The sequence below is a fragment of the Hetaerina americana genome, unplaced genomic scaffold, assembly GCF_022747635.1.
Source record: "Hetaerina americana unplaced genomic scaffold, ioHetAmer1.1.p SCAF_11, whole genome shotgun sequence".
Taxonomy (NCBI): Eukaryota; Metazoa; Arthropoda; class Insecta; order Odonata; family Calopterygidae; genus Hetaerina; species Hetaerina americana.
The window spans coordinates 28970847-28995634 of NW_027286181.1; the positions used below are offsets into that span (position 1 = coordinate 28970847).

The following is a 24788-nucleotide window of genomic DNA, read 5'->3' on the forward strand; positions in this document are numbered from 1 at the left end:
GATTTTGTGATTGTAGGTATAATGATTATATTAACCTAAGACTAGAGCTGTAACAAAATGGGTTTATGATATGTAATTTTTAAATCCTTTGTTCTTTGTCTCTTTAAACTTTCAGGTTGAAACCAGTAACAGATTTATGAGTCTCACCTCAAAACCAGTTCCTAAAAATCAGAGTGAGAAAGAATCCTGTACAATTGAAACTTGCATGCCTCATTGTGAAGGAGAAAGGGTTTTGGCATTTAGTGCCACTACTCCTGTGAATGATAGAGTTTCTTTCCATCATGCATTTTCACACCTAATTCGTTATGGATGCTCCGACAAAATGGATAAAACAATACAGCAGGTTGGTGCTGCACCTACAAATGTATGCATAAATATGCATTTGAAATGGAAGCCCTCTTGTTTCCTGCACTACCACTCACAACTTCACTAGTAACCCTCAGTTCACTTGTGCATTAAAGATTGTTTACTTCCATTGAATGTTTTATGCAAAAATAAAGAGTCATTTTATTACTGCCAACTTTTGATTATTTGTGACCTTGAATGCATTTTGTGATTCGGTTACAATATTTGTATTTTTTTGGTAATATTTGCGTATTTTCTCGAATTTCTGTTCTTTTACTACAAAATGCATATATTTAATGCACTTGTGACTCATAACTCACCCTGAGTGGCTCATAACAGAGCAGTCTAGAAATATTTTCCCTGAGAAATTTAGGTGTTTTAATGCAAAAACACAACACCTGTTGGAATAAAAAAATCTCCCATTCTCTATAAATGGACTTGGACTATAAATAAACGAAAGGGCTAACTTTGTAGTTCCACACGAATGATTTATTCACACGACCCGGGTTTCGAAGTAAAACTTCATCATCAGGTGAGCTCTCTACATTTGCAGCCCTTCTTATATATACAGTCAGGGCGGGGGTGGGGTGGAGATAATCAGGAAGGTTTGGGAGGGGTAAAGTCAGGATGGGTTTGCGTGCCGGATGGGAGGGCAGTTTGGCGTCACCTCCGCAAGGTTGAAGGAATGTGGAGCGGGAGGGAGAAGTCTACACTGTAGAGCTCTCGTGAGTCAGGGGATTAGGGAGGGTTAGATGAAGGGGAGGGGGCGGTGTCATCGGCCACCTTAGAACAGTTAGAAATTTTAAATAGTGTTTGTTTAGGCGTCTAATCTATAGCCTTTGCTTTCAACATGTAAAATTTCGAAATCAAAATCACTTTTATGGTTATTATCAATCAAATGCTTTGCGAATTGAGATGAACTCTTGGAACAGTTAGAAATTTTGAATAGTGTTTGTTAAAATGAAAATATTGTTAACGAATTTCTGTATGCCTCCCACTCTCCCCTCCTTAAAGTCCCAATCCTCATGGTGGCCGATGACACACCCCCCTCCCCTTCATCTAACCCTCCATAATCCCCTGACTCACGAGAGCTCTACAATGTAGACTTCTCCCTCCTGCTCCACAATCCTTCAACTTTGCGGAGGTGACGCCAAACTGCCCTCCCCTCCGGCACGCAAACCCATCCTGACTTTACCCCTCCCAAACCTTCCTGATTATCTCCACCCCAGCCCCGCCCTGGCTGTATATATAAGAAGGGCTGCAAATGTAAAGAGCTCACCTGATGATGAAGTTTTACTTCGAAACCCGGGTCGTGTGAATAAATCGTTCGTGTGGAACTACAAAGTTAGTCCTTTCATTTATTTATAATGAATCGGTTCCATAAAGTTACGCCAGAAACCATCAATTATATTAAGTGGACTTGGACTAGTTTGTGGCCTGGCCTAGATGGTGTAGATAGGTACCTGAAGAAAGAGAGATCGGTATTCTGGAAGTAAGCTGATGTGTGGGCTCATGTAGATACCATTTCTTTCTCAGGTAAAGTAAATAATTGGGGAATAAATTCTCTTTAATATGTCCTTGTGCTTATGAGCGAGACAGATCAAAAATGAACCAGGAACAGCAAACAAATGGAGAAATAGTTACTCCTCTGGTTTCAATTTACCAGTGACTGTATGGTATTTTTGTAAAAACAACTGTACTCCTTTTTGATTGGCATATACATTAAAACAGTTAGCTCTATGTTGTTTTCTAATATTTGTTTCTTTATCTTAGGAGCTGAGCAGAGAGAAACAGCTATGGCAAAGTGAGCTGAAAGATCTCATTTGGCTAGAGCTGCAGGCTTGGCATGCTGACCGCACCCCTACTGAACAAGATCAATTTGTTTGTGAAGAGCGGACGAAAATCGGAGAACTTCTAGAAGAAATCATAAATTACCATTTTGTGCGGAAGAGTGCCAAAGAATTGAAAATTAAGAAGAGCTCGAGTCTTTCATCAAAATTAAATGAATTAGGCCAAAAGAAAGTGGATCGAACTATCAGTGATACAGTGTTTGCTGATGATAGCAGGGAAACTACTCTGGTGTCTGAGGAGCTGAGGAAATATGAATTAAGTATGGGAAATGCAGCCAGTGAAAATGGAGATGTCACTGATTGCCTGAAACTAAAAATTGATTTTGCCAATACATCTGGTGAATCAAGAAAGAAAAATATTGAGGACAATTGGCGAAACTGTGAGACATCGAGTAAGAAAGACCATGGAGACAGAAAGGGAAAGGAGTTGAATGCAGATAATGCCCAAACAAATGGGGAGAGCCCCTCAGATGAATATGTTGATGATTGTCCTGGTTGCTACTCTATGTACTGCAAAGTCTGCATGGCCAATCAGAATTGTGCCCTGGGTGAAGTGGAGAGCATTCTTCATAGACTTGGGGTAAATTTATTTAAATTCTTGTTTTATACCTCTCCAACTACTCTTACCTTAGATGTATAGAAATACCTCATTATGTGGATACCACACTAGTCGATTAAAGTATTTCTAATTTAAATTTGTGAAGCAATCCCAAATCAAAAGCATAGGGTTGTGTGTGCTTCTTGGTCTGCTCAAATTGCAATACTGTGGAATTTTTATACAATTAGGATTCATAGACCTGATGAAATCACTCACTATATTGAGTTCCCATAATTGCTGATAGCGATTTAATAATAACACATTATCTAATTACAATGAGTTTTCAGGATAATGTAGCCATCAATGTGGGTATTTAACATCATAGGTAAAATATTGAAGGGTGTGATACTTGGAACTATTATAAACACTTTATGGTACAATTTTATGAATTTGCAGGATTTACTTAGTAATTGCCAAGTGGCAATGATATATATAAAAATCTTTGGTGTACAATTCTGGTGACAAACACCAGTTTGATATGACAAATATAATGTGTTTTTGGCGAGAGGTCATGATTTATACCTTGGAATGAATTGAAAAGGTAATCTTTTCAAGCAAAGACATTGAAAGTTTTAATTTTTGCCTTTATAAACTTTTAATTACTCATTTTTAAAATTTCTTACTGATCTATAGATGCTCTCCTGTCATATTTCTGATGTAACCATACCTGTATTTGCTGTTATGATATTGATGAAATTAGGCATTGAAAACTTTTATTATCTAATATGATTTTAAGTCATGTCGCATGCTTTGAATTCAAACTAGATTGAGATGAAATGACATTGTGCTTTACTGGCCAAATATGGAACCATAAACAATTTTTTTTATCCAAAGTTCATATTTCAAAACCTCTATTTCAAACTTGGTTACTTCTGAATTTTTAATAACTTGGTTGAATAGTGATAATACTTAATAATTGTTCTGTCACGTATTTATTTAATACATATAAACACCTGAGAACACCCTGCACATGACATACATACATATGTATAGGCCAAATCCCAAAGTTGGACATCATCCTCATGCATGCGAATATGAGTAATGTTCTTGAAAATAATTCTCACACATTTAATAGTTTTTTGCATTCGAAATGGACCGCGTGATCTGTATTCAATTAATGTAACCAATGCTGATTCACCATATTTCTCCTGGCATAATTGAGTTAACTTTACTTTTATTATTCCTGCTAATTCATTGTCTATTAATTTTATTATTATCTGTGATTCATAATGGAAGATATGCATTAGTACTTCTTAAATATTTTACAGTTCACGTGCACTGTAGTAATATTTTTCTTCAGGACCATAAAGAAGCTGAGGAAAGTATTGAAACTAATGAAATTCAGAATGCATGTTTATATTTTTAATAGTAATATCAAATAAACTTATTAAGTTGAGACTACTAATCATTAACCATATTTTTACTTTGCCTCCATTTTTTTTTACAGCATGCAGAGTCACTCTATCCTTCAAGCAAGGCATTTGCCATGGACTATCCCCTTTATCGAAGCCAGGAGTTCATAATGCGCATCAAAGCCATGTGTCTGTGGTACAACATGACCCGCCATCATCTCCTGAAGATCATCATTTTGGGAAAACTGCTTCTTCAGTTTAAATCAAAGAAACAAACCTGGCCCCTGGATTACAGAGATGGGAGCGCAACACCAATTGACCCGGATTCATCTCCATGGACTTCTACGTCATCCACACAGTCAAATATGATGTCTCCCAGTGAATCTTCGGGAAGAATCTCAGTGTCATCATCCACTTCTGGCATTGAATCAACAAGCTCAGCTTTAAATTCCACCCACTCCCCTGTTGAACTGGATGATGAATTTGACAGGTAATATGACCTTAGAGGAAGTAAGAATTTGGTTGTGTCAGAATACAAGAAAATATGATAAATTTGTAATAGTTGGTCTCTATACGGTGCAAACAATTACCTTATTTTATCGATTATAAATTTACCTAATATGAGGGTAAAAAGAAACTTTACACTTCCACATTAAAGAAGTATTGTGGAAGTGTAAAGTTTCTTTTTGCCCTCATAATGAAGGAATTCCACAAAGTTAAATCTGAAACTGTTATGTGTACCTTATATTCCAAAATTATGGTTAAAAAATCATCCATGTCCCTCATGTGAAGGTTTGAACTCCATGGATGTGTGCAATAATGGATGTCATTTTTACCCCACATGGTCATTACTACCAGTATGGAAATCATTATGTTTTGATCACTATATTTACCTGTTTCTAATTTTTATTATTCTATTGAAGAGTGTTGTAATTAGGATTATTACTAAGCTCATAGCTATTATGTGACATGATTATCGTGTTGCTCACTTCTGCGATGGTGAAAGAAGTGTGAGCTAGCATATTGAATGAACTTGATCGTAGGAGGTGTGTTAAATAAATAACAATAGTTTGATTTATTTGGAAAGAACTTTATTTATTTGTCTGTATCGATGTTATCCCCTTCAAAGTAGCCCACATTAGACATTGTACATTTATGTTGCTGCTTTTTCTTATCTTCGAAAGACTTCTGGAACTCGATCATTAGTATAGCTTTTACCTCTCTCAGTGAGGTGTTTTTAATCTCATCCATGTTTATAAAATGATGGCCCCTTAAGGTATTCTTTATTTTTTGTAACAGAAAAAAGTGTTTAACTTTTATTTTTATAAGCTGGAGCAAATTTTTCAAATCACTCTAAAACAACACCATAGCTTCAACCAACCTTAGTTACATGTTATTTTGTTTTGATATTGATATAGATTCCTCTGAAAAGGTTGAAGGAAAATAAAACTTTGAGAAACAAGCAGAAGCAAAGCTAGGAATTCTGCAAAAAGTATATGTGAGTGTAGGAAAGCTGAATTATGTTTTTTGCTAACTATGTGCTGTTTTCATCATTGCAAATTAATAATTATTCTAAAATTTTATGAAATATATTGTGCTTTGTGGATGATCAACAGAAATGAAAACTTAAATGGCTGATTTGTTGGTGTTGACATTGATTCATGTATCTTACATTCATTCATATTGTTCATAATTATTCAAAGGTCTAACTTTCACTCTTTGGACCCTGGTTTAAAATATATGTACACACTTTTAATATGTATCTACAAAATCTGTTCAACAAAAGATGAGACATTGAATAAGTACTTGATTTTATTGGTCAAGTTACCCTGTAGTCATGCTTATCACCGTCAAAATGCAACTCTTGGCCACCAATATAACACTCCCAACGGTTTTTCCACCCCACAAGTGCTGTCTGGAAAGCTTCTTTTGGGATAACCTTTAAGTGCGCAGTATAATTTTGTTGAATGTCTTCATTAGTTTCAAATCAGCATCCTTTCAAGGTGATTTTCAACTTAGGAAATAGTAAAAAGTCCCACACAATAAATTGTTACATAAACTTAAATACTATGGGATCAATGAGAAAATAATTAATTGGATTAGAGACTTCTTGTCAAACCGCAAACAAATAGTAGTCATAGATGGGTTGTGCTCAACGGAGAGAGATGTAACTTCGGGCGTCCCCCAGGGAAGTGTAATAGGGCCTCTTCTGTTCTTAATATACATAAATGACTTAAGCACACACGTTAGTAGCAATCTAAGGTTATTTGCTGACGACACGGTGATATACAGGGAAATAAGGAGCCAACTAGATCGCGAGCTACTCTCTAGAGACTTAGACAATATCTCGGAATGGTGCAATAAATCGGGATTAACACTTAATATAGATAAATGTGCAGTTTTGAAATTTTGGAATAAAGGAAGCGAGGAACAGGATATAAACTACAAAATAGAGGGTTCAGTATTGACTAAGGCTAATCAAGTTAAATATTTGGGGGTTGTTCTAACACCACGCCTTTCATGGGGAGCACATATCAGGACAATATGCGGATCAGCTTTAAAGAAACTTGGCTTCATAAAACGGGTGGTGGGGAAATGTAATGAAAAAGTTAAAGAGAGGTGTTATTTTGCTCTAGTTAGACCTCATTTGGAATATGCCGCAAGTATTTGGGATCCGTGGGAGAAAATTTGGCAAAAAGAATTAGATAAAGTCCAGAGAAAATCCGCTAGATTCGTTAAAAATTGTTATGATAAGAACACAAGTGTGACAGGTCTCTTAGGGGATTTAGGCTGGGAGCCACTTGAAGTACGAAGAGAACAAGCGAGGCTTAGACTTTTAGAAAGGTTCAGAACAAACGAGTTTAACTATGACACTGAAGGAATTATAATGGCCCCACACTACTTAGGTAGATCAGACCACAAAGATAAACTAAGGGAGATAGATTCCAGGACAGATAGGTACAAATACTCATTCTTTCCCCGAACAATCAGAAATCACAATAGTAAGAAACTGAAGTAACTTTAGAAATATTGAAAACACCGAATTTACTAGTCGGAGCAAAGTTAAACACTGCAAAGCTGTAGGTATACTTTCAGGTGCATGTGTATGTAAGATGTAGATTGAGTGTTTGCATGTGTGTGGGGTGTAAGTGTTCTTGCATGAATGAATGGCATGTTTTTTTTTGTGTGGATATATGATTTTGTGGTTCTTGCATGCGGTTTTTTTCCTTTCTAAATTACGGGTGGTGTCCTAACACGCCCTTGCGGCGGCTTGCGGGGTATTAAGTAGATGTAGATGTAGAAAAAGTCAAGATCAGGAGAGTAGGGTGGCTGGGGGATCACCGGTTTGCTGTTTTGGGCCAAAAACTCAACAACAAGCAATAATATGTGCGCTGGGGCGTTGTAATGATGAAAGCACCAAGACATGTTTTTCCACAATTTTGGTCTCTTCCACCCAAAATTTCTATCAAAATGATGAAACTCGATCGAGCCCTTACATCAGCTTCATTGGAAATCTCAGGGACAGTTAATCTATGGTTTTCGCACCCTAAATCATTCACATGATTGGCATGGGCGTCATTTGTTAATGTTGATGGTTGTGCAGTTCTTGGTTCTTCATTGGTTGAGGTTTCTCCAGACTGGAGGTGGTTGTAACAAGGAAAACACTATGCCTAACTCAAAAATTCATTGCCGAATGCCTCTTGAATCATTGCTTAAGTTTTAGTTGCACTTTTCCTGAGGTTAGAACAATATTCAATGGACACACTTTTAATACCTTGCTTCTCTAACACTGTCATTCTCACCAGCACAAGAATTTCTAATGCAAATATGTGCAAGCTCAAACCAGCATTGCTGTTGTGTGGAGATATTTTGAGATAAGGCCATGAGCAGGGCTGTGTTTTACATCTCACAGACGCTGTTAGAAGGTGTTGCCTCTCTGATTGTGATCCATCAAGCAGTTGGGGCATAGAAAGACCAGTCTCATAGTTTTTTGTAAGGATCTTGTGGTCAAGGTGGAGTGTTGATAGAGACTAATGAGCAAAAGAGAAAAGATACATATCATAGTTGGAGAGAGAGAAGAGAACAGGCTGGAGACAGATAGGCTATGTATAAAATAAGTCCACACAGCTGTACAAAGAGGAGAGATCCGGCTGGTAGTGTTCCCTTCTGCCACATCCCTTCTGTGCTGAAGCTCTCTGGCTATCTCTGTGCCATGCTAGTATGTTCAGAGCATGTTGTGTTGCTCAACTCGAATTCATGTGCTAACTTTCATTTGAAACCAGCTCTGCAAATTTCCTCATGATAAGTTGTGACTCAGAAAAAGGACAATATGTATATAAATTGCTACCACGGTTTCAGTACTTCAGCTCATTATCAGGTGAAAACTCTCTCATGTACAAAACTGAGAGAAAAGAACAAGTAAACCCTTCCGTGTTTTGAACCTTATAATCCCCTATAGAGTTATCTTTGGAACTCAAAATCTAATCATCATTTTATTTTCTATTCCCCTTCTCTTTTTACCATAGGGAACGAATGGAAATAATCAAGTCGGCATATAGATCTGAATTGGGAGCAGAGCGTGAGAATGGAACTTCTGTGAGGAAAGTCACCTTTGCCTTGGACTGTTTTGTTGATGAGCCATCTGAGGGTATAGGATCCAACATAACATGCCATGGTAGGACAAGTAGCAGCAGCAGTAGAGTGCATTCTGTGTCCGGGGAAGAAATCAGCAGTCATGTCATATTTGGTGCTTCAATGAGTATGTTGGGTGAAGAGACAATGACTTTGAAGTGCAAAAATGAAAATGGACTTGACACTTCACCATACCAGGTTTACATTGAGAGGATGCTTAAGACCAAGGGCCTGCGCAAAGCACTTCATTTCATTGAAAGACTGCACCGGTTTCTACTGTGCAAGTCGAGGATCAGTTTGCAAAGACCAAAGGGTGCCAAATCAAATACAAAGGTAAGCATCATTTATCATAATTGTTTAAAAAACATTAATTATAACTTGTTTCTATATTAGGTAAGTAAACATAGTGTGGAGGATTGAGATGGTGCGGTGGCTAACAGACTGGCTTCCCACCAAGAGTTTCTCTCTTTCTCTCAGCTGGGTTTCTCTCCACCCTTCCTCCTTACCCATCCATCCCATATGGTGCAAATGAGCCTAGCTGTTTGTCACTTCCTCTAAAAATACTACTGATAAACATAATGGGTTTGTCTGTAACCATCCAAAACCTAGCTCAACCTCTATACTACCATAATTATGGCAGTAGTTGCAAAACTGCCTGATTCTTATCCAATCTCTCAGGCTCCTGTTCTGTTACTGTATTCAAAAAAGTTCTGACAGGAGTGAGGGAGAATGATAATGGGTGGAGGCATAGAAATCCCATACAGAATCCTTTCTGGACTTAGGGCAGATGGATTTTGATAAATACATCCATGCACCAAATGTCTGGTGTAGCGTATGGCTCAAAATGACTGGAAAAGAATCATCGCATAGGTACGCTTGAAGCAGTTGAGGGTAAAGAGCCAATAGTACCAGAAACAAAGATAATGTCAGAAACAATTTTTTCATATATAGGATATCAGGTTAATACGGTTAATTATTTCCAATTATTCTTATAATTTAATTTTTATCTTACCATTTTGCAATATACATGCATGTATATTGCAAAGTATAGAGATAGTGGAGGGCAAGTTTTCATCCATTTCCATTGATGATGTAAGGAAAGGAATAATATTTTGACTTTGTGTTCCTCAGAAAATATATTTTTGCTTCAATTAGTTTAAAGCATCCAAATCTCTGCTGATCCTCTTGCCTCAAAGAAGAAGTTTCAGATCCATAAAGCAATATGCTCCTTATTAAAGTCTTTTTTTTGTAATCTTTGCATAGTGAATCTGATATTCTGCTCCCATTTCTCTTCCTCCTAAATTTTTCTTTCACCAAAGCTAATCATCTTTTAATTACGTCAGCTTATCACTCATTTTCCAAAAAAATACTACCCAAATAGATTAAATTTGCTCCGTTTGCCCAAATTTATTACTATTCATTCCTCAAACATCAATGTTTACCCCAGCTTTCTTTCTTATAGATCATATCATTACCTGCAATTTATTGTGGTTGATTCCTATGCCTTGTGAATTGTTCCTGTAAAGGACTCAATAATAATTGCATTCCTTTGGCTGTCTGCCTGATCATCTGCTAACCTAATTGATTTGAACATCTTTCTGGCCAATTTTATTCCCTGTTCAAGCCCTTCACCATGCTACACTTAACATTTCTTAGTATGTGTATAAAATAGAGTACCAGTGGTCATAGACAATGCTGTCTCATTTATTTGCCAATCACTGTCCATCTCAGAATTCCTTCTGATACCCTTACCGATGCTGTCTGTTTTATATACAACTTTCAAATAAGTCTCTTAGCCATCCAGTCTACTACTATGTTCCTCAACATTTCCCTGAACTTTGTCCAATCTTCTCGGTCAAATTCCTTCTCAAAACCCACGAAGCATGCAAAGATAACCAATATTTAATGTTCCTTTGTATTAATGTTCTCATCACTGCAGAGGAATCACACATTCTTCTCTCCTTTTGAAACCCAAACTTTTTGGCTATTGATTGATTGGCAATAGGATGTTAAAGACTGTGATGGAAGGGAGAACGTTAGACAAATGAGGAAGGAGTAGTGAGGAATATGCATGTTGATGTTATATAGGGAGGATGACAATTTGCAAAATCAAAGAGCGGCCTATCGTAATATCAGATGTCAGCTGGTGTTTTGTTGGAAGAGGTAAGTGAATGTATTGTTGTGTAATTATATAGACTGTGCCCATCCACTAACTACCTTAACGAGTGGAATACCAATTGTAATAATGGTGAAACATTGTTTTTATAAGTCTATAAATATTGGCAGAAACTTAAGGCTGGCCTCAGGATAATAGTTTCAAAAGCCTGATCAAGGTATATACAATGCTTAAAATATAGGAAAAGACTCTTCAATTTATCATCCATAGTCATTCTCATCTTTAATCAAATATAGATTGGTTGGTCTTTGTCATAATGATTACCTATTATGTATTTCATCGAAATGTCACAATTGTCTGAGTCCTTGGTCATTAAACCCTACTGCTGTTAGTGAAAATAGCATCCAATATCATTATTCAAATGTACCCGTTATCCTGATGTTACACAGCAATGGAAAACGTATAACAAAAAAAACTTTTTTGTTCTATTAGTTAAGTACTTGATGTACAAAATGGTCAGTAGAGTAAGGAAAAGAAATAACATAATAATAATAATATGCTAAAACATTACAATACAGAACACAATTTCACACCAAAAAATTCTAATTACAATTTTCAACCAAGAATTCATCTATACTGTAGTAACACTTGAGGAGTAATAGCTTATTAAGTTCAATTTTAAATATTGAAATGAAATAATTTACTTTGTAATTCCACACTCTTTAGTGTGTGGAATTACAAAGTCAATTATTTTCAAATTTTTTTCAATTTTAAAAGTAGTCACTGTGGGCTTACCTTTTATATTCTTTGGCATTTTATTGCAAAGAAGTGAGACTGTGTGATGGAAGCCTTTCTTAGAGATAGTGAGTGGTAGATTTTTCAGGTGCACATTCTCCTGTTTACTTTTCGGGCGATCATGCACCTTGGAATGTGCTAAAAACAAACATTATTCTCTTTTGCAATTAAATGAAAATGAAGAATGTGTCGGTATGGCATAGTTATTAATTTCAGTTTTTTAATTGTGGCTTTTCTGGGATCATTCACCATTGCTTTTATAGATCTTTTTAGCATGGAAAATACCTTCATTGCTACACTAGAGTTCCCTGAAAAGATAACTCCATAGGTCTGAACTAGGTTGGAATGAATTTTGGCTTTGTGTACCAAGTTTAGTCTCAAGGGAAGTAGTTGGGGCAATTTTCCTGATTATGTATGTCTCAGTGGCCATTTTACTGATGATTTCATCTACACGAGAACCCCAGTCAAGATTTTCACTTAGATGTAATCCCAAAAGTTTGTGGAACTGGACTGGTGAAAGGATTTCTGTGAATCTGTTCTAAGAAGGGGACTTTAATTTTAAAAGCAGTCAGCAGACAGTTTTAAAAGATAAGTTATAAGATGAATTTAAAAGATAAGATATTTGGATGAAACATACATTACTTTGGCAGCAACAACAGCTTGCAGTGTAGAGCTGATGAGAACATGAATCGTTAGTTTTGCATACAGATATTTAATGGATAATTTCTTTAATTCATTCCAGTGCCCTCTGCTGGAGTCACGAGTTCCTCCAGTTGTGGAGGGAATAGTTTCAATGTCCGAACAAGAGGAAAAAGAATTACAACGCCATGGCTATTGGTCACCAGAAGCACAAGATACAGGGCTCCCATCATATATTGCAGCATTTCTATTCATATGCCGTATTCCTTTGGATGTTATTCATGCTTACCTGCAAATACGATATCAGCAAAAGCCCAAGGATCCATCAATATTGAGTATAAGGCAGGCAAGTGAGGTGGAATAATATTTCTTTTTTTAACAGTTACCAGGTTCATCATGCTCCCTTCTGTACTTTACTGACTTATGTATGTCAGGAACAATAATCCTCAATCCCTCCTTGGATCGAAATGAAAATTAAAACCTCAAAAGCAAATTCTCATATCCTGAAAACTTGGTATCCCATATCACTTTGGAAGTATGCCATAAAAACGGTATATCAGTTACGATTTCCTTTTTAATTTTATTCCCCATTCACTCTATGATTTAGGAGATTTTGGTTTAGGGTTTTACCATAGAGAAATACTATGTATATGTAGCTATAAAAATAAAAAAAGGTGTTATAATAATTGTCCAACTGTATCTACTGCTAAATATTTCCTTGAATAGTGAATTCTGTTCATTGTTAAAGGAATGAAGGCTTTTAATTGATCTAAGGTTAGGTTGGAATAGGACATTCAAATATTAAAATAATTTCTACCTGTAAAAAAGTTTCAGTATTAAAAAATTTGATTTGTGGAATTTTATTTACAATGTTTTTGTCTTCCAACATTTGTAAATAGTGCATTTTTTATATTTTCAGCTAATGAGAGAGTTCAAAGAGGGATTACATATAGCAGTTCTTCAGAGACAACGGTACTTGCACCTTATTCGTACTGCCCTGTGGAATGCTGAGGCAGGAGTCTTAAGGTCATTTGAGGATGGTGTCAATGATTTTGATATCACTATGAAGAATGTTCTTGAGGTACATAAATTTGTTTTAAGGTTGATAGCCAGAATTGATATGCAGTCATACCTTTCTAAAGTGTAATTGTCCGGGCCCATGTTCTGTGTTGGACTAAATACCAAATTTTGATAAAATAATTAAAGGTCAACCAATACAAGTGGGCGGTTTTGATAGTAAGTTAAAAAAAGATGTTAATTGAGATGTAGGTTAAAGTTCTGTTTGGTTGCATTCTCAAATTTACTGCCATTATCACCGTAAAAATAATGTCACAGCAAGACTTTTCTTATCTCAGAAACTATTATCTCTAATGCTACCTGCTTTTTGCAATACATCATTATAAGCTAAAGCTATATCATTATCATTTGTGCAGTAGTCATGATACTAATGTTGGATTTCAGAATGTACTCAAAATATCAATATCGGTGATAATGGATGGTACCATGGGCACATTGCATAAACTAAATAATTAATGTTATTTACAATTTGATAACTACTGTATAATGTATTAGATTGAATTTTTATTCTTATTTTCTTGAGACATGCATTTAACAAAATTGTAGAATTTTTAATTTTAATTAATCCATAGTTGTAATTTTAATTATATTAGCAGCATTTACAAACAGCTAGGAAAACCATGGTTGACTTATACGAGGCATGTTAGAAAAGGAGGAGCCATTTTCTTATACTTAAATATTGGTGGGTCAGGACAAGGTTTTGCTCATGCAGTACCATTAATTGATTGTGTCTGAAGCAAGGAAGTTATTGTTTCAATTCAGTGATTATTTGTTTGCCTGTCACTGAATGCAGAGAACGATGCCCACCAAAATCCCTCTCCCAGTTGCCAGTTATGAAATACGTGATTCAATTTTTGTATGCAAAAGAATCATAGCCTCCCGAATCCATTGGTAGTTGTGCCTAGTTTATGGACCAACAGTAATGATTGAAGGAAGGTTAGAAAATGGAGTCATGATTTCAAAAATGATCGTACAAATGTGCATGATAAAGAGTAGATTGCCAGACCCAGTATCCAGACCAATGAAATCATTCAACTATTGGATCAAGAACGGCATTCTCATAAATGATACACAATTAGTGTAGTGGCTGATATATTTCCTCTTGTTTGATACACCACTATTTACACGATTGTTTTGGAAGAGCTTAGTTATCAAAAATTGTGTGTCAGGGGGCTACTGAAAATGCTTACCAGCCAACACGAAGAGCAAAGGATGTTGAGCGGACGAATATTTTTGGACCACACCCTACAGTCCCAACCTTGCACCTAGTGAATATTTTCTCTTCTTACACTTGAAACGGCGGCTTTATGGACAATGGCTTGAAGATCACAATGAACTCAAGACCACCATTGTCAACTGGTTCAATTCCCTGGTAGTGAACATCTACAGGTATACTGAGGGATTAAAGAAGTTGATGCAGCATTATGGAAAGTGGTTAGATGTGAAAGGCGATAATGTAGAAAAGTGAAGTAGGCTTGTGGGAAACTAAATCCATAAGTTAAAACATTTTCCAATGAATATATTTTTTTTAATGATCAAATTTTTTAATGACCAATAATTTTCGAATATCTCATACATGAGATTTGTTTAATAAAGGAAAATTTTTAGTCGAAATTCTGGAATCAGCATATGCACCAGTTTATATGCTGCCAAGGTGCCAATGTGACATATTTCTATTTTTTTTTTCAAAATTTAGATATTTAATGAATGGAAGGTGTAATTTCAGGTGACAGGGCTGTACCTTTGAAATTATCAAGAAGTGATTTAAAAACAGGCTATTTTTTAGACATATTTAATTGTAGCTGGTGTGCCCTTGCATTGTTACATGCAGAGTTTTGAGAGCATGCATAGTTCTGAATGGCCATGAGTGATCTTCCCTGTTCTAATAATGATTAGGGGAGATATCACTTGATAGGCCTAGAGCAGTTGGTAAACCAGGTGGGTTGAGTTGTTAGGTGCTAACTGAACCTGTATGAGTTTTCCTACATTTTAAATGAATAACTGATTCTCAAAAGTAATTTTTTTTTAAAATGCATTCACTTCCATCAAAATATAAGGGTTTTTTATATCAAAAAATCAAAACAACTTGGCAGTGTCTTTATCTAATTAGCTCTGTATAGTTGCTATATTTACCTAATGAGATAAATATTGGCTCTTAGTGGTATGCGATGACCATCACCGTGGAAACACTCATTGTACTGAATACCTACACATGCACACACACACATTTTGGTATATTGTGTAAATCAAGCATTAATTTTTAATGCTCCATTGGTGAATATTTTCCAGTTGTGAGCTGCACTTTCCCACTGTTTCTAATCCTTAAATGTAATGTGCTTCACAAATATCTTCTAGACTTATTTGGAATACATGCAGCAATGGGTGCTGATGGTTCAGCAGGAAAGCCTTCTCATCTCCACCTACCAAAAGAGTCTGTTGGAGGAAGAGTGGTCATTTGTGAAATCAACTTGCCCTCACATACCTGGTGGAGAGGCACTGGCTGGGGACAGCTTCTGGTAGGCATAAACGTTTACTCTTCCTTCACTTTGCACCCAAGTGTTGCAGCAGAATGATAATGGAATTGCCTCTTTCTTTGCCAGTGACTAACTGTGAATGCTAAGAGTTTTTTGATTCTTTCAGCCTTAATACAGAAATCTCAAGAAGTCATGACTGCAAAGGGGAAAACAGAGGTTAGCAGACATGTTTGCCATCATAAATAATGTGAGAATTTTGATCGAAAAGGGACCTTTTGTGATATGTAACCATGGAAAATTGTTGACATTGATTGGTATTGATATTTAGGTTGTTGCAACTACTCTGCGTCTTGCTGCATGAATTGCTTTTATTTCATGCTGAGATGTTATTTGAGGTTATGCAGTATTAAATCGCATGGTAAACTTTATAATATTGCCTGTTAGTGTAGGAGCTCAGATTTGGTGTTTACTAACATGCTAACCATCATTCATTGTTTAAATGTGTCTTGACATCCGTTGAGATCATTGCATTCAATATTAGAATTTTGTAATTCATTAATGATATGTAAAATTTTTCATGTAGATGAGATGTTGTTAAAAAGTAATTCTTCTGTTGAAGTTGTTCATTTGATTAAAAACTTAACAAGTGGTATTTAGGAAAAAAAAAATATTAACACCATAAGGCTTTAAAATAAGTTAAGAAATGAACTTCTGTGAGTGATGGTTCATGAGTTTGGATGCTCCTGTTTTTGTCTTATTACTGTTTTACTGCCTTATGACTGCTTTTTTACTCATTTAAAACATTTAATTGCAGCATGTAATTCAAGTCCATTAACTCTGTATGCGTCAAAAGAAAGTAGCTAGGTAGAAAATATTACAATTCAGTTTTGTTATATTATTTTCATTATTGAAATTGTTTCCTTGGAAAAATAGGTTGAAAATATGCATTTTAGTAGAAGAAGAATCCACTCATTTGTCTTATCACTAAAAAAATACTAAAATTAAAACTTTTTTAATTAGTGAACTGCATGAAATGAGCATCAAAATGTGTAGGTATTTGCAGTTTTTATTTTTTTGTGTTCTGTTGTCATCTTTTAATGATTATTTTTTCCTCATACAGTCAAATGGCAAAAGGCATGTTGAGAACAATTGGAGAGTATTTGAGTTCTGAAATTGATGATCTTGTGAATACCATGGATGAAAATTGGTCCGGAGAAGACTGCACGAAGTATGCATCAGTTGTTCATGTTCGTTGAAATTAATCACTAAAGTAATTTGTGAACTTTACTCATGAAAGAGTCACTTTTTGTTTTACTTTGCAGGCATGTGTTGCTAGCTGCATGCAGATCCCTTCACAGTATATTCACCGAGGCCAGAGAGAGAGCACTGAAGGGGATATCGTTTGCTAAAACATTGAGAAAGGATTTGGAGATAGCTGCATCATTTTCTTTGGAGAGTAGTCCCCAAAATTTCTTGAAAAGGCTTCACGAGACTGGTCATGTGCGTGTGATGCCTCCTCACACCTACAAGCATCTAATTTTTATTCCTGGTGAGCATTAATGAGAGAGTGCTAATTAAAAAGTTCTGTTCACTCGAAAGAAAGGAAGACTATGCAGATGATTTATCAAAATTCCTGTACATTTTACCACAGTCTGTGCTCATGTGGGAAGTACCACCCAAGTATAAGTAAGACCAAGTATATCATCCCAGCTATACAAATTCAGCTCAATCTATGTTTAGACTACTTGGCTCCTTTTCAGTCAGCATTGTGAAGATATTGCAATTGTAATAGAAATATTTAAGATTTGAAGTCCTGAGGAAAATTTTAGTTGGGATAGAGGCTCCAGTCTTCAGTTTTCAGTGAAGTATCCTTGGATATGCAGAGTGCATTGAAGTATATTTGGTCACCCGATTGTATTTTTTTTCAAGGCTAGAAGCAGTAGATAGAACAATGTGGTTTTGCTATGAATAAGGGAGTGCTCTTTGAATATGCCTGTGGATGCAAGACACAAATGACCGCAATATACAATGCACCAGGTTTTATCCATCTGCCACTAGTGAGTGAACTATTTGCAATGCTCACAATGGCATAGTTTAGTGAACCAGTTAAGCATTTAATCATGTTTTCTCCAATTTACGTCCATTATCAATTGAGTTATAGGACTTGCAGTGATGGTGTTTTGGCTGTGATAAATGTATATTCGTGAGTGATACAGTTCAAATTAGGCTGAATGTCATTTGACAATTGACCCAAGAAGTAAGCCTCAAGGCTTTGAACCAACCAGTTTTTCCAGTGGGCAAAAGAGACCCCATACAGAAGAATTCTTGGTGGTCATGGAATTGTGGCATCAGATTTGTGAAAAATATGTGCAATTCCTGGAAGATTATATTGAGAACTAACAGAAGTCAGGTCAGATCAGGTCTTGCATCCATACAATATTATTATAGTGTTCAATAATCTTTTATTCACATCTTTACTTAGTATGCATGCCTTGATTCCCTATCTTTTAAATGCTTTTTGAGCCAACTTAATTCTGCTCTACTTTGTAACTCATTCTCCTTTAAATGCTGTGCATATTTGTTAAGTGCCCTGCCTGCTCCAGTTTATTCATTCTTACTTTAATGTTTAACGTTGCTCTCTTATTTCTTGGGAATCTCTTTGCTTTCATTTTCGTGTGGTAAATCCTCATCCCATATGCATCTTCATTTTTTTTGTTAAGCTATCAATAATGACTGCTATCCCTTTGCTTTCTGACTAACTATAGCTTGATCACCATTTATATAAGAAATGGAATAAAACTGAACTTTCAGTCCAATGGTAACTCAATTCTCAGTTATGTAATGAATTCCTCTTTCTATCATTCTCCTTTCAATGCCTCATTTATCTAGTCTTCCACATGCAGTTCAGGGCAATTGTTTTTTCCTCCAATTTTTAATGATCTACTTCCTCTCCTGGTGCCCTTCAGAGCACAGCCATATCTCTGCACATACTCAATACACCTATGACTTCCCTAAATTCCACCTACTCAATTACCTCTTTTTATCTCTTACCAAATCCAGCACATTTGTTTCCTTTGCCTCCAAATCACTCTTGCCATCTTCGTACAGTCTTTGTTCTCGAAGACTTTCCAAAGTTCTCACATCCTCCCACAGAATCTACACATTTGGAAATGCAAGAAACTCCTTACTAATATTTTAAAGACTTCCAAGACTTTCTCACTCTCTCCTCAAAGCATCTGTTATAATTTCTATTAAGTCTACGACTCTTTGTAATTAAACACATATCTCCACTTCTTCATTTCACTACTACTGTAAACACCATCTTCAGTTAAGTATTCACTCAAATATGAAAATTATCCCATCTGCTCAATATTGTATCTCTTATTTTAGTATTAAATTTTGCTTGTTTGCTTAAATACAATAAATTGATTTCTTTTTCTTTTAAGCCTTACCTTATTTTTGTGTGTTTCTTTCTGCCTCACTATTTAGTGTATTTACATTTCATATAGATACGCAAAATATTTCATATGTTGCTGTAAGGACATTTGACAGTAATACCAGTTCACCAAGCATGAAGAATACCAAGGAAGTTTACTGTAAGGAGGAGACATGTTTTTTAAAAATTTTTTCTTTGGCTAGAATTTTGATTAGAGTTGTGTGAAGGAAAAATTAATCTTGATTATCCATTCTAAAAACAGTTTCTGTTATGTTGTCTAACCTACCAATGTTATTTTAAGATTATATTATTTCCTCAGCATCAGTAATCACTATTAACCCCTCCTGACCATCTCTATAAGGAAGCAAACCAAAATCCATTTATTGCCTATTTACGCATGCATTGAACCACTTATTTTTTTACCATTTCCTCAATTTTAAACATTAAATGACTCTTGGAAGGGACAGCCCTACCCCATACTTCTAATCAAACCTCCCAAAGTACCGACTGATGGATGTGTTGGCTTCAGAACCTCAAAGGCTGGTTGTGATCATGGTTGCAACTGGTTGAGATTGAAGTATTGATGAAATAGAAAAGCTAGGAGCTGATATTTTTCCCATCTTGGTAAAGGCATTCTAATTCTCTTTTAAGGATCCATTCGACACTGTCCAGAGCAGATACGCAAGTTAGTAAATATGAATTGCTCTGTTGGTGACTATATGCATGCTGGGCCTGAGAAAATTGGTGGAATGGTGGGATTAGCTGCATTTGATCAAGAAATGTCATCACCCAGCAATCCTACGGCTCCTGTGTCCCTCTCTATACCAGGATTACAATGTGGAGTCTATCTGCTGTTTGTTCATGCTGGTTCCTCTGATGAATGGAATTGGGAAGGAGAATGTGTCAGCCTTCAGCCAACAGCTGAGATCGCAGTCACTCTGTCTCACGTTGAGGTTGGTTTTTCTGAAGACATTTCGTTTCTTATTAAATGGCTGGGTTAGAGTGAAGGCAAAAAATCTTTATTTTTAGAAATCATTTAATGTTCATGGCTTATTTTATTTTGTTCTCCTCTGGAACCTTTTGCAGGGAGGTGCGACTCGATGGCACTTATTGGAGCCACATTTGTATGACTCTTTCAATGAGGGAAAAATAATCTTAGTTTATATTTTGTTTGAGATGCATTACTTTAACAAAATTTTTTTTATCTGTAAGGTGATAAAGTGGAAGTATTATTGAACTAAAAATGAGGCAGCTTGGTAGCTTTATATATTTTGATGAAAATAGAATTATGACATGGTGGCCCAGTGAGTAGGATTGATTCAAATCAGTTTTATTCCTATCTTCAGGTATTTCTAGCTGTACCCAAGCTATGTGACCTTTTGGAGACAAGGCTTTGTAGCACTGGAAAGGGAACCGACCTATTAAAACTTTAATTTGAAACATAATTGGGCTTAGTACAAGGGGAGATTTGCTCTTACCTGTCAATACCAATCAAAATTTCAGCAGTTATTTTATTTCTTAGCATTTAATTATCATTCAATCGGTCATACTTTTATAATCAATAAATGTCGCCTCTGAAAAGGCTGAAAGGATTGCACAGCATCTCGAAGCCAGGCAAGGGAATATATACATGTTTTAAAACATTTAGACAAAAAAGAAAGTAAGGTAAAATAGTGTTATCCCTAAATTCTGTTGAAGTTAAGTAATGAGTTTAAGTTTCTATGGTGGTATTTAATTTTAAATATAATGTTTCTGTCCATCAAGCGGCTTAAAAATAGTCTTTTTAAAAAAACTTTTTTATCTATTTTTACTGTAGGTGTCTGCTTCAAAATTTTAATTTTTGTGTCACCCCATTGAATGGTAGAAATTGAATATTGACTGAATGCAATATTGCATTTATTCATATGTACTTTGGTTTTGAGAATCTTTTGTGCGATCATAAATTAAATTAATTAAATTTTGCATGCCTGGTTCCTATGGCTGGGTGAATAACCAAGATGACATTATATAATTTTTAACCCATACTTAACAACTTAATATGGAATATAAAATTTCAGAGTTTAAGAGGACACGTCTCAATAGCTTAACTGGCTAAAGCACTCAACTGGACAGTGAGGGATCCGGGTTTGAATCCCAGTCAAGGCAAATGATTTTAACACTTTGAAATAGTTGCAATGAAACTTAATATGATTTCCTGAACACATCATAACTTCTTGCAACCTTTTATTAGCCAATTATATGTGATCTTGTATCACCTGACTCCTATTGGCTTCTTAAGTTAACTCCTGTGTTTTTATTTTGTTGAATCACAGCAATGTCGACAGGGTGTTTTATATGTTTAACTAAAAAATCAACTCAGAACTCAATTTGTTACATTTAAAAAAATAAAAATTATCATCTTTTAACCTTCAGGTTGAAGGTGTGCTGCTGGTTGCATGTGACCCTTCTCAGCTGGCAACTCATCGTCGTTTGTTTATGGAAACAATGGGATGCCGAATAAAGATAGGCTGTGAGAACCGGCCTTCAAACAACCATATTGCAAAATCCTTGATGGAACTTAAAGTGAGTTACATACTGTTAGGTATTGTGTTTTACTAATGCTGATTTTCTTGTCAAAACTTGGCAGCGTTCAGAAAATAATCCATGTAGTGGCAATTTTCACTGTTCATGTAACATTTCTTAGCTGTAAATTTATGAGTAATATTTAGGAGAGATGACTCTTCTCATCTAAGAAATCAGGGTATTTTACGGTCCATTGCTATCATTGTAAATCATTCTCATATATTGTAAGGCATTTCACGGCTTTGGTAGGTCTTGGTTTCCCTAAAGTGTACCATTCATTTTTTCATAAGTTAGAAATTAATAGTTTAAAAAAGGGAAACAAAGAAGCTGCATGCAAAGTGAAACTCAATATTCTGTAGCCCTCGCATATGTTAGCCTTTTGTATGGATGGGAACTAACACCAAATGTGAATTTGTATGACTATGAATTTATTTTGAAAATGTATTTTTTGCTTTTAAAAGCTGTGTGTGTGTATAAATGGCTCCCGAGAGTGACTTACCAAGTATAGAGCCTTAGGATATTACAGTAATTCTCAGTATGTGTAGAAGAAGAGTTAAAAAAATAATATAAAGAAAGTATCAAAATATAAATATAAGATATAAAAATAATAATAAAATAATCCAGGAGGTACAATACTGACTAATGAAAATTATTATGAAACAATCACAGTATGAAATTGTTTTTAAAACCTCTCTAAAATATTTCCTTTTTAGTCAGGTACATGTGATAATATATTTTTCACAAAAGCTTTTGTTAGGGGCATGACGGAGAGTTTTTAGAAATGATCTGTCAGCCTTAATTAAATGGATGAATGTAAAATGACGCTTTGGAAATGTTTTATGATAAACACAGTTATTAATACTCATATGCCTAAATATCTATTATTATTCACTATGTTGATGAGGTGCCTGAATGAGGTTCCCATCGACATCTACCAGGAAGCATACCACAACTGGCAAGAGGTGCTGGCGTTAATATGTTGACATGGAAGGGTACTAATTTGAAGAATTTTTAGTAATTTGTACTCTCATCTGCAATAAATTTTTTCCCCAGACTTATTCTAATTATTTTGAGACAGACCCTGTAGGTAACTTTTTTCACCTGAATGTACTGGTGAGAATTCAAATATTCACAGATTAAGGTATGGGGGGGACTGTGTGGAGATCGAGTTGTGTGACCAAGACCATTGTGCCACGTAATTATTCCAAATTTCCTTTATAACATACAATGAAAAACGTATGTTATGTTATGTATTTTTCAGGGTGAAGCCTTGCATCTAAGGGATTGCTTCAAGGACATAATTTCACTAGTTGAGGAGAGATGTGATTTGAAACACCTCCAGGGATTAGAGGATTCAGAAAAACTTTCTATCATTTTGCGAAGCAGGGAAATATTACACCAAGGATACAACTTTGGATTTGAAGTAAGAATGTGTGACATTTTTTTGAATTTAGTTGCTCTTTTAGTCATGGTTTTTTTGTGACCTTACTGTGTTTACATTAGGATGTTAAAAAATGATTTCTATGATTATTTTTGGCAAGGCACAAATTTGGTGTATGCTGATTACAAAAGTTGCCTTTGGATCTATTATTGAAGTTTAGGGCAGTATTTAGAGTTAAGTGGAGAAAATGCATGTGTTTACAAGAAATTCGATGTGCTATCCTTGATGAGGACGCAGAAAAATAGTGTTCTGACTACGTATTTTACTTGGTGGCATGTAAGACGAACCTTTTTTCCAAAATTTTGGTTAAAAAAAATCACCGGTGTATTTATATTTGAAGGTTAAAGCTCCATGGTTTAATGATCAAAATAAAGAACAGATATTAAAAATTTTCTACTAGAGACTACCCAATTTGGTTAATGATCAATAACGAATGTTATTTTTAGTACTACCTACTTTAATACTACCTCTTTTGACTCCCATTATTCTCACTTATGTATAATATTTATTATTTTGTTGAAGAATGTTTTGGTTTGGATTTTATTATTAAGCTCACCACTATTCCATGACATGAATATTGTGTTGCTTGCTTGTGTGATTTTGAAATAGGTGCAAGTGAGACATGATCTGAATGGACTTGATCATATTTTATCACAACTGATCATAGCAAAGCAGTGTGGCACTAGTCCTGCTGTAAATCATTTACAAAAATGGAAAGCATCAAAATATAGCTAAAACATATCCTTAATAATTATAATTGAATGAAAAAAATACAAAATATGCACCCCCTATGTTTGGATTGTTTGGATATGAAAGTTATCTGAGCATACATATTTATGCTGGCATAATTTGCTATTATGTACTTAAAATCTTTTTGAAGAACTTCAATTTGTGGATGTCTGTATTCAAAACTTAGCATTAACCAGTCATCATATAGGCTGAATTTTCAGATGGTTAGCTGGTCAGCCAAATGGTTACAATCATTCGTGGGCACTTTACATAATCAGTGTGATAGGTATGAAATGAGAATCACTCATAATAAAATTGAGGTAATGGGACTTTCAAAGAAAATGCAGGCTAAGATAAGCATTAAAGTTGAGAGATATGAACCATGTGGTTCTTTCAATAAGTTCTTAGGAAAATATAAATATAACAAATTATTTTTGGTAGATATTTTTTCCAACAATCTAATTTTAGCTCGATGCACTTTTCCAAGCATTTCTCTAACTTTTTTAAGTTGTCCATGAAGTACGATTTTGGAAGGTCCCTTGAATAGGCATTTGTGGTAATGGTGATCTCCTTGTTCAATGTGAATCATTTTCCACCCAGCCATTTTTTCAAGTTAAGAAATAAAAAATAGTCCCTGGTGGCCAAATCCGGTTAATAATATGGATGTCATAATATTGCGAACTTTAATTTCATAATTTTCCCCATGAAAACTCTGCAGGTGTGCACCCATCAATTGTCTTGA

General features: G+C 35.3%; 1 protein-coding gene across 1 annotated transcript in view; it reads left to right on the plus strand.

The window, feature by feature from the left end:
- Mekk1 (mitogen-activated protein kinase kinase kinase 4) overlaps window positions 1–24788 on the plus strand; it is a 51922-nt gene that overhangs the window by 4775 nt on the left and 22359 nt on the right. The window contains exons 5-16 of the mRNA XM_071599685.1: window positions 116–364; window positions 2119–2775; window positions 4241–4635; window positions 8672–9110; window positions 12431–12673; window positions 13247–13408; window positions 15760–15920; window positions 16999–17106; window positions 17201–17427; window positions 19966–20267; window positions 21727–21876; window positions 23138–23299. Coding sequence (XP_071455786.1) covers window positions 116–364; window positions 2119–2775; window positions 4241–4635; window positions 8672–9110; window positions 12431–12673; window positions 13247–13408; window positions 15760–15920; window positions 16999–17106; window positions 17201–17427; window positions 19966–20267; window positions 21727–21876; window positions 23138–23299 — 3255 coding nt within the window. The remainder of the gene's footprint in view (window positions 1–115; window positions 365–2118; window positions 2776–4240; window positions 4636–8671; window positions 9111–12430; window positions 12674–13246; window positions 13409–15759; window positions 15921–16998; window positions 17107–17200; window positions 17428–19965; window positions 20268–21726; window positions 21877–23137; window positions 23300–24788) is intronic.